The sequence below is a fragment of the Heloderma suspectum genome, chromosome 8 (assembly GCF_057233095.1).
Source record: "Heloderma suspectum isolate Gila_16-S chromosome 8, 16-S_ref, whole genome shotgun sequence".
Lineage (NCBI taxonomy): Eukaryota > Metazoa > Chordata > Lepidosauria > Squamata > Helodermatidae > Heloderma > Heloderma suspectum.
In genome coordinates this window covers 37162937-37177667 of record NC_139465.1, presented here as the reverse complement: position 1 = coordinate 37177667, position 14731 = coordinate 37162937, and the positions used below count along the sequence as shown (strand labels likewise).

General features: G+C 44.5%; 1 protein-coding gene and 1 pseudogene across 1 annotated transcript in view; one reads left to right on the top strand and one right to left on the bottom strand.

Annotated features, from left to right (window-relative positions):
- Positions 1 to 14731, top strand: part of LOC146339023 (polycystin-1-like protein 2) — a 110856-nt gene that overhangs the window by 14456 nt on the left and 81669 nt on the right. The window contains 3 exon segments of the mRNA XM_084812890.1: positions 395 to 505; positions 7093 to 7240; positions 13049 to 13269. Of these exon segments, the coding sequence (XP_084669016.1) occupies positions 395 to 505; positions 7093 to 7240; positions 13049 to 13269 (480 nt within the window).
- Positions 2190 to 2285, bottom strand: LOC146339024 (small nucleolar RNA SNORA17; annotated as a pseudogene).

Genomic DNA, 14731 nt, shown 5'->3' with positions numbered 1-14731 from the left:
AAGAAAATGTGCTTTCTTCATCAGAACTTTTGTTTTATCCATATTCAAATTTATGCAGATTTAACCAATTGATTAAATGTTTAATAAATTGAATCTCAGAAAGTCAATTGACTAATATTTCTTTAACTGGGTCATAGCCCTAATATATTGTGTGTGTTATCTCATTCAAAATAACTGAAAGAAGCATCATACAAAAAATTCACTTAGGAATTATCAGAAATAATACATTGAATTCAGAGGGACTGACATCTGAGTAAACATGTGTAGGATTCATTTGATAACAATTTGATAATGGCATAAAATGGCCCATTATTCAGCTTTAAACCTGCATTTAGGGATGTTAAGCTTTGGCCCTGAATCATTCAAAGTAAAATGGTCAAATCAATCCTTGCAGGGCAGTGTCATGGACTCCAGGCGTGCCAAGTAGCAGCGGATGGAACCTTTTTCGGAGATCCTTGTCCAGGTTTGGGAAGCTACCTGTCTGTTCGATACCACTGTGTGGAAGGTAAGCAGCGGTGCTTTTCACCCACACTACTGAGATTAACTACAGGTTCGGAGGGGATTTTCAGTGACTTCCACGTAGAGCCCAAATGACTGAATCAGCCTTCGGAATTCCAACCAGCTGTCTTTGTTCCAGTAGCAGACCTTGAGCTTCCAAGCAGAGACATGTATACACATAAGAACTATATTGCACCACTGAATAGCTATCAAATCTCACAGATAAAAATATAAAATGGCACTAATATTGCTATGAGAATGCATGCCACTAGAAAACCCAGCTATCAGTGGTGTGGGGGAAACTGTGGGGAACCAAAAGGGAATGAGAACCACCCCTGCCCAAAGGATGAGGCTGGTGGTCAATGTATCTGAAATCATACTTTATTACCGGAACGTGTTTACACGGGTAGCCCGCAAAGGAACGACAGTTTGGGAACAGGTTACATGGGTTTTTAAAGGAAAACAAAGTACGTAGAAACAATATGAAGAGAAAGACTTTAGCCAGTTAAAAGCTTACATATGTTATCTATATCCAATCACATTAGGGTTGGTGCTCACATATGCATCAGTGCTCCCTAACCCTGAATATACCCCTAAACACAGCTGGGGCACAATGATTGCAAATTTCTCCTGCCAGGCAGTACCTTATCTCAGCAGGGAATGGGTTTTTGCCTACCCATTGCCCATGAGATAGGAGTTGGAGCCTGCTTTCTCTGTGTGCAGGAATGTTTATTCTACCCTCTTACCCCGTTCTTTGTGTCCTGTTTTTCTCAGCTACTCCGTTACAATATTCTTTGTATTTTTCCCTCTTCGAGACTTGGTTCAGGCCTGATACTTTGGTTCAGGCCTGATACAGGCTTTTTCTCCCGCAGCTCCCCCCTTTGCCACTATTTTTATAGTGCCACTTAATCAATATCAGTCTTCCCTAATCTATCAGCTTCTTCTTCAACCAGAATACTTTTGCCATCTCCTTCATTTCGCTTATCTGTCATAACACTTACTAAGTTAACATATTCATTTACAGGTGCTATTGTTTTCTTACACATTTGGCGGCCAAGGCACAAAAACAGTTTAAAGAGCAGTGTTATAACAACAATCAAAATTACAGCTATCGTTATTCCCATTAGTATTTTTGACAAGAGCTGCTTTACGGTTAGGGTGCATCAGTGCTCCCTAACCATGAATATACCCCTAAACACAGCTGGGGCACAATGATCTGCAAATTTCTCCTGCCAGGCAGTACCTTATCTCAGCAGGGAATGGGTTTTTGTCTACCCATTGCCCATGAGATAGGAGTTGGAGCCCGCTTTCTCTGTGTGCAGGAATGTTTATTCTACCCTCTTACTCAGTTCTTTTTGTCTTGTTTTTCTCAGCTACTCCGTTACAATATTCTATGTATTTTTCCCTCTTGGAGATAGGGATGTTAGAGAATTCTGCCACAGACTCCAGTGAGGCCAGATTCTTTAGAATCCGGTCCCCCAGAGTCTGGCGGAACAGAGCAATCCCCCCTGCCACCCCGCGTAATCCCTCCTGGACGGAGCCTACCTTTGTCGGCTGTCTGCTGCCTCGCGAATGGCTGCTCCAGTCTGCGGCCGCCGTTTCCATTCCACTTTAGCTGTGATAGGCCACATAAGTATTTATGTAGCCTATCACAGCTAACGCAGGGATGCCATTTGTGTCCCTGCAGTAGCTGTGATAGGCTATGTAAATATATACGCAGCCTGTCACGGCTACCGCAGGGACACAAATGGCGTAGCAGCCACCATTTGCATCCCTGCGGTAGCCATGATATGCTACTTATATATTTACGTAGCCTATCACAGCAAAAGGCAGGGACGCAAATGGCATAGCGGCCACCATTTGCGTTCCTGCCTTTTGCCATGATAGGCTATGTAAATATATATGTAGCCTATCACGGCTACCGCAGGGACACAAACAGTAGCCACTACAGTGGCCGCCATTTGCAGCCGCAGCCCAGCAGCAGATGGAAATCCAGCTCTGGGCGGCCCCGGCCGGCGGCTCCGTGGGCTCCTTGCGGAGTGGAGCTGGCCGGGGAGGATTCCGGGGAGGAGGGATGGATAGCCTCCCTCCCCCCTAGCGGATGGCCCCAGCAGAACGGGGTAAGTCATCCGTACACCCCCTATTTGGAGACTTGGTTCAGGCCTGATACAAGCTTTTACTCCCACAATGGCTACTAGTCCTGATGGCTATATGCTACCTCTGATTCACCAGTTGCTGGGGAACATGGGCAGGAGGGTTCCGTTATACTCATGTCCTGCTTGTGGGTTTTCCGTGGGCAGCTGATTGGCCACTGTGTGAACAGAATGCTGGACAAGATGGACCCTTGGTCTGATCCAATATGGCTCTTCTATATTCGTAAAGCTGCTACAAAGATGCACATGAAAAAAATAAATCATTTTGCTTAGTAGGCATGTCAACCTTCCCAACCTGGCTCCGTCCAGATGTGTTGGACTACAACTCCCATCATGCCCAGCCAGCATTGGAGAGTGCATCAGATTGTGGAAGGCTTTCCTAAGTACTGTGATGTTTCTCACCCCACCCCACCCCACCCCACCCCACCCCATGTTATTTTAAATTGCCTTGGAGCCTCTCTCGCTGTATATGTACTGCAAGCTGTGGGCCTTTTGTGCATGAGAGTTAAAAGTGGCTAGTGCTTCAACTGGCTTTGTACTGGGAATGTAAATGGATATTGGCTAGAAAACTCATTTGCGTTACAAATCCCTGCTGTCTGCTTTCTCTCTACAGGAGCAATGATCAGGTATTGACATTAAATAGGGCAAGAGAAGCTCAAACTGTAATTTAAGCTTTTGGGGTGAAAAAACCAGCCTGGGATTTGTTCGTCCCCCTTGCAAAGAGAAAAGAAAGGAGAGTCGTAGGTAATGTGAGTGAGCTTTTCTGGCCAATGCATTTGTATTACAAATGGAAGAAACACCTTGTGAGCAAAAACACCCTTACTCAGCAGAATCAAACGCTAGGCCTCCAAGTTGTGTGACCAGATGCAAAGAGTACACCTTTAGGACTTATGTAGAAGGCATTTCAGCCGGCCTGTTCCTGCAGCAGGAGGGATTGTAACGGAGGGAGAGAAATAAGGCCCATAAACTTGATACATCCTCCTGTCCTATTAAGGGGGGAGCTCCACCCAGACGGGTGGAGTTGCCTGTACTTGGCTAGCAAACAGGGTGATGCATCAAAGCCAGTGCAACTTGGCAGCAGTTGGAGGTGGCACCTGCGAGCCGTCCAATGTGTCTCACGATGCTCGGAGTTCTGCTACAGGTTCAAGTATGAGCATGGCGCAGAGGGGTTGGGTGCGGGGGAGCAGATGAGGTATGGACAGCTATGCCAGCTCCTTGAGTGCAGTCTGTAGGGATCAGGTCACGGCTTGAGCTTCCTTCACCACAACCCTATGGGAGATTGAATATTTAATTAAATAAACCTTGGAATTTGGCAGCGTCCCAGTCGGCATGACGCTGTCATATTGAATAAAGCTTGCAGCAATATTTCATCCAGTATCAGTGCCCGCCTCTTCATTGTTAGTGCAGTTCTCTCTTCTGCAGCATGGCTGGGCGGAAAGTTGACCTGGATCTACTGGTGGAACTCTGGATGATTTGCAGTAGATAGGCAAGGATTTCTGGCTCCTGACTGTCTAATGAGAGCAACAACAAGATCACTCCTGCCTGAATTATACTGCTAAAGTGACGAAAAATCAGGTGTAACCTGGAGTAAAGCGCTTGTGTGGAGCCCTGCTCGGTTCTGGCACTCAAAATCAGTTCCCGGGCTTAGAATTCTTTCGTTCTAAATGGCTGGCTGGGGTGTGTTGGGAGTTGTAGGCCTTTTTCTGTCTCAACTTGCATAGGACTCTGCCCTAAGTACGTGTCGTTTGCACCAGCACCAGTTGGTGGATCTCAGAATTCGAAGAAAAAATTACGTAGAACTGGCAGCCTAAATTTTACACCCCCCTGTGCTATACTGTTGTGAAAGTTGCATTGGTCACTCTGCCTCTAAGGGCATCCCTACACCAGCCTAAAATCCTGCATTTAAAATGGGGCTTTCTGCTTCCCTTTTAAATGCAGAATCACAATGACTCCCTTTTTCACCTGCTTCCTTTCCCCCTCCCCTTTCCCCCTCCTTCTCCCCGTATCTGAGTCTTCTGTTATCTTCCATTGATCTTGCTCCTCTTCTTGCTGCTTTTCCTCTTTTCACAGAGGGAACTCAAGTGGAACACAATGGGGTAATTTGATAGCTCATGATCTGCGATCTATTTAAAAATGGAACATAGGGCATTTAGTGCAGGAGATGCCTCGGAGGCTCATGGCGTCATGTAAAGAGCCTGCAAACTTCCTCAATTGAGCCATCTCAATAGCAGGATAAAAGCTCCATGTGAAGAAAGCCTAAGTTAGAATCCTTTCCAGCATTACTTCTAGTGACACGGGAGGTGCAGTGGCATGACTGTTTCCCATGCTGCTCAGTAACACCAGAAGCCTGTGGTTGGTGTCACATGAGAGGAGAGAACAACATCACAGCCTCTCCCTTCTAGAGTGGCTTCAGTTCCCAGGAGACGTGACACTGACCTGGGAAGAGACTGTGATAGTGCATCATTTAGGCTATTTAGTGATCACTAAGGTGGTCAAGATATGTCTGGGCTGTACCACTTCAGACTGTGTGTGTGTCGGGGTGTGTGTATGTGTGCCTCACATGACTAAATGTTCCTCCATACAATAAAAACCCAACACATAGAGCTTTTCTATAGGAGGCTGCTAATCAGCCATTAATCTGCTGTGTCTAGTTTGGGTTTTGTTGCAGAATTGAGATCCAAGTGCTACATGGAGCGTTCCCTTTCCTGCTTTTCCACTACATAACCTCTAGGTGGCACTGTGGTATAGTGGAATAGTGCAAATACACAAGTAGAAAAAGAATTTTTTTTTGTTTTTACAATTAAATACTGCACTTTTGCTGCTCTAAAAAATACTCCCAGAAAATGCTCTTTAGACACAGAAGCGAAACTGGAGGGTCATGACGTTGTCTAAAGAATGCATAAAAACTATGAGTTGGGAATGACGAGCCTACAATAAATGCCTCCTGTAGAAAAACCCACAGAAAACATGTCCAGGAGAAGGATAGACTATACTTGTTCTGCCTGACATGTTAGTTTTCTGCATGCGGGGAATTTTGTGTATGGAGGAGTATATAACCATGTGGTGCCCACCTGCTGGTGTCTTCAGTATCAGTGGGTGGTGAATCCTCTCCAGGATTCAGTGAGAACCAGTCAGTCAGAACTCTAAAGGAGCTATCCAAGGTGCAAAGCTATCCTTTAAAATTCTGACTGGTTCTGACTGAAACCCGGAGCAGATTCACTGCTCCATTGACCTTGGAGTCACCAGCCTCCAGTGGGTCTGAAGTGGTACAGCCCAAGCATCAGTTCTGCAAGAACTATTTAGCTTGGGTTTCAAACATTACCAAGCAATGCAGGAGCGTGGATTCCCTGCGTCAGCTTCCACCACATTGGGGAAAAAATCCTGTATGTCCCTTCTCTTCATTAGTAGTGTTAGAGCCCATCCCTTACGTGTAGAAGGTCCTATGTTCAATTTCCCCACATCTCCACCCAAATGGGGTGGAGTTTCACATCACAGGGCTAGAAAAGCCACAGGCACAACCCTTAGAGAGGGGTGAGCAGACCATAAGCTTCTAGGACTTTTTTTTACTAGAACACCAGGATCCACCAGTCAGAGCCTGGTGCAAATGACATACACTTCCTATTAAAGAATGCTAAGTCCAGGAATTTGTTTTGAGTCCCAGCATTGAAGAGAGCCCCCAATCCTTCTGCACAAACAGTGGTGTAATGGTAAATGGTCGAAGTGCAGGCACTCATCAGGTCAATCCCCATAGCCACGCCCCCAAGGAGAGTCCAGAAATGCGGGCAGCTGTGTTTATCCATATCAACAAACTAGTTCTAGTAGTTTTCATCTCCACCAGGAGGAGGTCTTTCATACAGCTAATGGGTTGCCCGTTAGTTTCCCATTCAAGACCTAGTCACCCCAAAATATTTTGCATGACAACAGGGAATAAGTTACCTGTTTGCTGAAGGTTAACGTATGGTCAGCGCAAATGGATTTTCCGAGCTCTTTTGACAGCCAAAAGACTGATATTACACACTGGAAGGACAAATGCTCACCTCCTATAATGCAACGGATTGAGGATCTGACGTATCAACGTTTGAACTGGTGTTATATAGGCACCACTCGCAAATGAATACTTATATGGATATTTGGTCTGCTTTTGTTGAAGCTTATGCATCATCTCCTGTCTTTTTTAGAATGTTGTATTTCATAGAAAGTGGTATTTCTATGCATGTAGCTACAGAGTTGCCTTTTTTCCCCTTTCCCCCCTTTTTCTTCTTTTTTCCCTTCATAATTTGTTTGTTTTGTTTTGTTAAAATCACAATAAAAATTAATTTTTAAAAGTATGGAATAGATGAAGCAATGGCCTCACTTGGTATAAGGCAGCTTCATGGGCCATGACATTGATCTTTCAATGGGTGCACAGAAGGTTGATACCATTCCATGTGTTGCTTCGCAGGCTTGCGACTGGCTGTGACTGAGACAAGCTTTGTCTTTGAAAATATCACCATATCCTTGAAATGGCTACTCTCCCCTTACTCTGGCAACCTCTCCTGCATAGTTAGCACCGGAGATGGAAACACAATCGATCCATACTACCCACCATCGTAAGTTTAAGCTTTTGCAGTCAAACAAGCGGGACGTTTTGCTCTCGTTTTGTGCTGGTGATGCTCTCTGAGGCTTTCTACACATGGAGCTTTTATCCTGCGATTGAGATGGCTCCTTCACGGACGTTTGTGGGCTCTTTACATGACGCCGTGACCCTCCAGGGCATCTCCTCCACTAAATGCCCTTTGTTCCATTTTCAGATAGATTGCAGATAATGAGCTATCAAATTACCCCATTGTGTTCCGCTTGAGTTCCTTTCCTGAAAAGAGGAAAAGTGGCAAGAAGAGGAGCGAGATCAATAAAAGATAGTGGAACACTCAGATATGGGGAGAAGGAGGGGCAAAGGGGAGAGGGAAAAGGAAGCGGGTGAAAAAGGGAGTTGTTGTGATCCTGCATTTAAAAGGGAAGCAGAAAGCCCTGTTCTAAATGCAGGATTTTAGGCTGGTGTAGAGATGCCCTAAATGAAGCAGTGGTTTGGTAATACTTTTTTTGTGATGCATTTTCCAGGATCTTCCAGCCTGATCCTGCACACTGAGGCCATTGGGTGAGATGCTCCTGGGGGTTCCACTCTTCTTGTGGTTAGAGACCACTTGAAGCTGAGCTTGTAGAGCACAATCCTATGCAATCCTGTGCAAAGTCCTACAACTCCTAGCATTTCCTAGCCAGCTGTGCTGGCTGGGGAATGCTGGGAGCTGTAGGACATTTTCCTGTCTAAACATGCATAGTGTTGTTCCTTCAGTTACAGTTAGGGCCAGAAATATTGGAACAAGGGTAACTGTTTTGGCAGTTGGCCTCTGTACACCACCACATCGAAGTTGAAAGGAAACACACCCAGATGGCAGCGAAGTCAGGACTTTCAGCTGTAATTCAAAGGGTTTGACAAAAGTGGGGCATTAGCCATTCTGGAAGTACAGCCAGTGGCATACACATACACCCATCGTTGGTGGCTCATAAGTAATAGAACGAATGGCTGACAAGCAGCTGCATGGCCAGGTGTGGCCTGTTTCCTGGGTACCCCATGACCAAGCAAGCAGATAAAAGGCCTGGAGGTGGTTCTGAGTGTGACATTTGCATTTGGTAGCTGTTCACTGGGACTCCCAGCATGAGGTCCAAAGAGGTGTCCATGCGAGTGAAGGAGGCCATCATTAAGCTGAGGAAACAAAATAAACCCATCCGAGAGATAGCAAAAACAGTGGGAGTGGCCAATACAACAGTTTGGAACATCCTGAAAAAGAAGGAATTAACTGGAAAGCTCAGCAACAGCAAAAGGCCTGGAAGACCACGGAAGACAACTAAAGTGGATGACCACAGAATGCTGCTCATGGTGAAGAGGAACCCTTTCACAACATCTAGCCAGGTCAAGAACGCTCTTGCGGAGGTAGGCATGTAATATCTACAGTCAAGAGATGGCTTTATGAATGTAAATACAGAGGCTTCACAACAAGGTGCAAACCACTGGTAATGCTCAAGAACTGAAAGGCCAGATTAGCCTTTGCCAGCAAACACCTAAAAAAGCCTGCCCAGTTCTGGAATAAGATTCTTTGGGCTGATAAAACCAAGATTAACTTGTACCAGAATGATGGGAAGAGAAAAGTATGGAGAAGGAAAGGAACAGCTCATGATCCAAAGCATACCACATCATCTGTCAAACATGGTGGAGGCAGTGTTATGGCATGGGCATGTATGGCTGCCGATGGAACCGGGTCACTGATGTTTATTGATGACCTGACTGCTGATAAAAGCAGCAGGATGAATTCTGAAGTGTATAGGGCTATACTTTCTGCTCAGTTTCAGCTGAATGCTGCCAAACTGATAGGAGGCCACTTCATATTGCAGATGGGTAATGACCCAAAACACACAGCAAAAGCTACCCAAGAGTTTCTCAAGGCAAGGAAGTGGGATGTTCTTCAATGGCCAAGTCAGTCACCTGATCTCCACCCAATAGAGCATGCTTTTCACTTACTGAAGCCAAGACTGAAGGCAGAAAGACCCACAAACAAGCAGCAGCTGAAGGCAGCTGCAGTGAAAGCCTGACAAAGCATCTCGAGGGAGGAAACTCCGCATTTGGTCATGTCCATGGGTTCCAGACTTCAGGCAGTCATTGACTGCAAAGGACTTTCATCCAGGAATTAAAGGCGATCCTTAAGTTTGAAATGATGTTGGTTTGTTCCATTACTTATGAGCCACCAACGATGGGGTGTGTGTGTGTGTGTGCCACTGGCTGTCCTTCCTGAATAGTTAGTGCCCCACTTTTGTCACACCCCTTGAATGACAGCTGAAAGTCCTGACTTCGCTCCCATCTGGGTGTGTTTCCTTTCAACTTCTGTGTGGTGGTGTGCAGAGGCCAACTGCCAAAACAGTTATCCTTGTTCCAATATGTCTGGCCCTGACTGTATATTAGCTCCCTCTCTGTGGAATTCCTTGCCAACTAATGTTCAGCATGTATCAGTGTTGCTACGTTTTCGGCACGTTAAAAACATCCTTAGTTCAACAAGCTTCCCCCGATTGAAAGCCCAGCTGCAATTTTATTGGTGCAACTGCTGTATTTTAAATATTATGATCTGTTCTGTTCTTATATTTTATATAGTAGTGGGTTAGACAAATTCCTGAAGGAAAAGGCTATCAAAGGCTACTAGCCCTGATGGCTGTGTGCTACCTCCAGTACCAGAGGCAGTGAGCCTATGTGCACCAGTTGCTATGTTCTTACGTTATTGTTGTTCACTGCTTGGGAATTTTTTAGGTGCAGAGTAGTTCTCAAGTCCTATTTAAAGGACACAAACCAAATAAAGAATTGTGCACCACCACTCCTCTTTCTCATCCTTCCTCATGAACAGGAGGAGGATTCCTTCTGAATTTAATTTCACTTTGCATGAAAGTTGGCTTGATGTTATATTGGGATCGGAGCCTGTGGTTTAAAACAAACCCTGGGAAAGCCAACAGGAGATGGTTCCCCCAAGACAAGAGGAATATATATATATATCTGAAATTATTTTCTTGAATTGAGCAATTGCGCAATTCAAGCAAATAATTTCTTTAAAATAGTTTTTTCATTTAAAAAAATCATATACATTTCTGTATATTTTCAGTATGTAGATAACTTTTTAAAAAATCATATTTGTTATAGTCAACCCTGAGTTCACTTGAACCAGTTTGAGACTAGTTGGAACAAGAGAGCCAGCATGGTGTAGTGGCAAGAGTGTTGGAATGGGAGCTGGGAGATCCGGGTTCTAGTCCCCACTCGGCCATAGAAGCTCACTGGGTGACTTTGGGCCAGTCACACACTCTCAGCCCAACCTACCTCACAGGGTTGTTGTTGTGAGGATAAAATGGAGAGGAGGAGGATAATGTAAGCCGCCTTGGGTTCCTTGCAAGAGGAATAAAGGCGGGATATAAATGCAATAATAAAATAAATAAATAAATAAATAAATAAATAAGAACTGTAAGAACTGCAATGAGAAAACTGTAAAGAAATGTTTGTCTGAAAAAGTGTTTGAGGAATGTTTTTCTGAAAAAGTTGTAAAACAAGTTATAAACTGGTATACTTGTTAAATCCCTTATTCAGTTCTTTATTCATATTTTTCTAAGTCCATTGATGTATTTTTCACATCAGGTTTCAAATATATTCATCCATACCAAAAGTTTTGCGTAACTCTTTAGTATCACCTCACCTGTTAGGGTGCCCTGTGCTTCACACATTTGCTTGCTTTCCTCTTAAAACAAACTCTGGTCAGATTCAAAACAAGCCAACTTCAAGCCTTGGATTGTTTTGCGGGTTTGTTTAGCCAGCCGCACAGACTGTTCAAACTGGTTCGAATGCAATAACAAACCAGCTTTTGCGTAAAGTTAAACTAAACGTGGGAGGAGAAGGAGGAGACAGAGGGGGGAGTGCGCAAGTGTGAGGCTCCAGTTGGGCTTGTTCCTACTTGTACCCATAGCACTAAATCTTGGCTTAGTGCAACATGCAAACCAGGATGCTGTGTTTAATGGGACTTGTCCCTGCCAAGGGGGGATCATAGCTCAGTGGAGCACATACATTAAAGGCAGACAATTCGAGGTTCGGCCTCTGCTCTGGCATCTCCAGTCCCATTAAAAGGATCTCAAATACTTCTGAGACCTGAGAGAGCCTCTGTCAGAGGAGACGAATACTAGGCTACGTGGCTCAGAGGTGTGGACAAGACAGCTGCATGTGCTCATATATGCATTTTATGTAAATATGCACAGGATTGCAGCATTTAAAGCATCCATTTCATTCTTTTTGTGTGGCTTTGGCAGCTTTGACCTCTTTCTAGAGGGAAGAGTGAATTGTGCATCCTTCTGATCTGGTTTTATGTAGCTTATAATGCTCAAACTGTATTAGAGAAAAGCATTAATTTTTAAAAACATTTCATTGAGCTTTTCTGCACGAAACATTTATTGTGCACTGGCCATTCCTTACTCATGGTTGTTTATGGGTTCTTTGCTGTGATGGTGCTGTGACCTTCTAGTTGCACTTCTGTTTTTTAAGAGCACTTTCCCAGGGTTTTTCTTTAGAGCGGGGAAAATGGAATATTATTTGTGAAAGTGAAAGAGAACATGTTTTCCTACTTGTGTAGTTGTGATATTCCACTATAGCACAGCGCCACCTAGAGGTTATGTAGCAGAAAAGCAGGAAAGGAAAAGCTCTTTGTATAGAGCTTGGAACTCAATTCTGCTACAAAACCGAAAATAGATAACAGCGGATTAACAGCCTCTTGTAGGAAAGCTCTCTGTATAAGTACAGCTCTGGTTAATCTGGAAAACTACTTGAGGCTGCTTTACACAAAATGTTTTCCTATGCAGGGATAATGATCATGTAGGTAAAAATATGGTCAGGTTCACACCCTTAACATTCCAGTCCTATGCATGTCTACCCAGATGCAAGTCCAATAAATTCAGTGGGACTTACTCACAGGTTAGTGTGTTAGGACTGGAGCCTACGTTTTTAACAGTGTATACCTAGGGTTTTTGTTTTGTTTAATGTAATGTGTGAATGGACCAAACATGTGTTTGGAAACACATGTATCTGAACAGAAACACTCATCGGAGAGCCAGTTTTGTTGGCAGATGATCACTGTTGAGCAAAACCAGATTTGCTGTGCATGATGTGCAGCAAGGCCCTCGTTAGCATGCCCTCATTTCTGACGTATAGTGAAAGTGTTCATTCCACCATAAAGACCTGAATTAGGAAGTTGAGGTTTTGGGGCCACGGTTTTCATATTGCACCACCCTTAACTCCCTGCCTTACTAATAGCAAACTCTGAGTGCGGATCTTTATGTAGCCATCATGGCTGAACACACTCAAGAGGAAGGTATCAGGAGACTGAGGGGAACGCCAAATTCTGCAAAAGTACAGAATCTTGGGGAAATAAACCACCGGGGGGGGGGGGGGCTCAAAACAAACTCTGTGAGGACTGAGCATGCTCAGTGGGGGTGGAATGCTGACTTACAGTTGAGAGGAATGGGGTGGAGTGGAGGGGAATGGAATGGAATATCTTGAAAGAGGGCATGGCTGGCTGGACTCTGAACAGGAGCATTCCATGCTGCAACATTTTGTTACAGGTCCAATGGAACCAATTACCTATGGAGGCTGTGGGCTCTCCCACACTGGAGGCATTCAAGACGAGGCTGGACAGCCATCTGTCGGGGATGCTCTGACTTGGATTCCTGCATTGAGCAGGGGGTTGGACTCAGTGGCCTTGTAGGCCCCTTCCAACCCTACTATTCTTTGATTCTAGGTCTCCCTTCTTCCACTGGTAACATATTCCATGTTATGTTTTAAGCTTGTCCAGCAATGTGACGCATCGATACACATCTCCCGGCGAATTCACCATCTTTGTGGAATGCACGACCAGTGAATGGCATGTGACAGCTCAAAAACTGATGACTGTCCAAGATAAAATGGACATGCTGACTGTTACCGGGTGCTTCAGCAAGTATGAAGTGGGGAACAGCTCTCACTGCAGGACCCTTTACAAGGAGACGTTATGGATTCAAGTGGAACTTAATGGAGGTCAGAGCCATCTTTTTTTTCACACTTCAATAGTAGTTTGAACCTTTGCTTTCACAGTGCACAGGATAGTAGTGGTATAGCAGGACATTTTGAAGTGCTGGTGCTCATCATGCCAGGCCCTGTAGCCATGCCCCCAAGGAGAGTCCCAAATTGCAGGCAGCTGGGTTGATCCATACAGGGCCGGCCCTACCATTAGGCAAAATGAAGCAGTTGCCTCAGGTGGCAGATGCTGGGAGGTGGCAAGGTGCTGGAGGAGAGAGAGCTGTGGGGCATACAGCCTGCTCTGTGCCCCCTAAATTAACCCACAGCCTTCAGGGGCAGTGGAGTATACTGTCCCATCATCAGTGTTGAAGACAGATCCATCTGCCAGTCCAGTCAGTTTTTGTATGTGGAATGAGAGGGGCGCCATCTCGTCTTTGGCCTCAGGCAGCACAGTGTCTTGGGCCACCCAAGAGTTTGTTGAACATTTATCAACAAACGGGTTCTAGGAGATTTCATCTGCTACAAGCTGGTCTTCTGTAAAGCAAATGGGTCTTAATTGCCCATTCAAGACTAAGCCACCCCAAAATACTTTGCATTACAACAAGGAACAATGCATTATTGCTGGGGAAAATCCATTTCCCTTCAGCCTCTGCAAGGATTACAGCTAAACTTAGAAGGAACAGGGAAGGCTGAGGGGGGGTGGCAGATGAGGTTAGCATCCCTGCTAATAAAAAAGTGCTGGTGTTGCATCCCTGTGAGGCCTGGATCCACTACACCATTGCAGGACAGGCATCTACTGGACCAGTCTGAATCCTTTAAAAAAAACCTTAGTTTCTTAGAAGTGTTATGCTTCTGAGATATGAAATCAGGGAGGTAATGAACTCCAAAGACTCTGTAAGCATTTGGGAGGAAAACAGGTATAACACCCAGGGAAATATGGTGCAGCAGATGCAACTTTGGAGTGTTTTTCAAAGGCTTTATTTGCTGCCCAATTTGATCATTAGATCTCTGATTTTAATGTTTTAATTCAGGATGTTTTATCTTTTGATTTTAAATGTGTGTTTTAGGTGAGACTTTGTGTATTTGCTGTTCTTAAATGTTTTAATTGTGGTTGTTTTGTATTTTAAAATTTTATGTTGTAAACCGTTCCGAGGTGTCTTTTTAGATATAATCAAGCAGTCTATCAATTGATTAAGTAAATAATTAATAAATAATTTGAGTGTTGCAACCCGGCCCCTTGGCTGCAGTCCAGATGAACGTGCTTATGTATTCCTGTATCCACAACCACATTTATCTCAGAGTTAACCTTTCACAAGGCACCACATGAGACCTTCCAAACTAGTCTTTAAACTCTACCCCATTTTCAAAAACAGAAGCTTGGCATAATCACACTTCTCATGTTTAAAAAAGAAATTGGGTTGGGAGTGAGAGGGGATTCCTACTTAATGATGACTTTTGGTGCACATGTTAGCCTTCACTA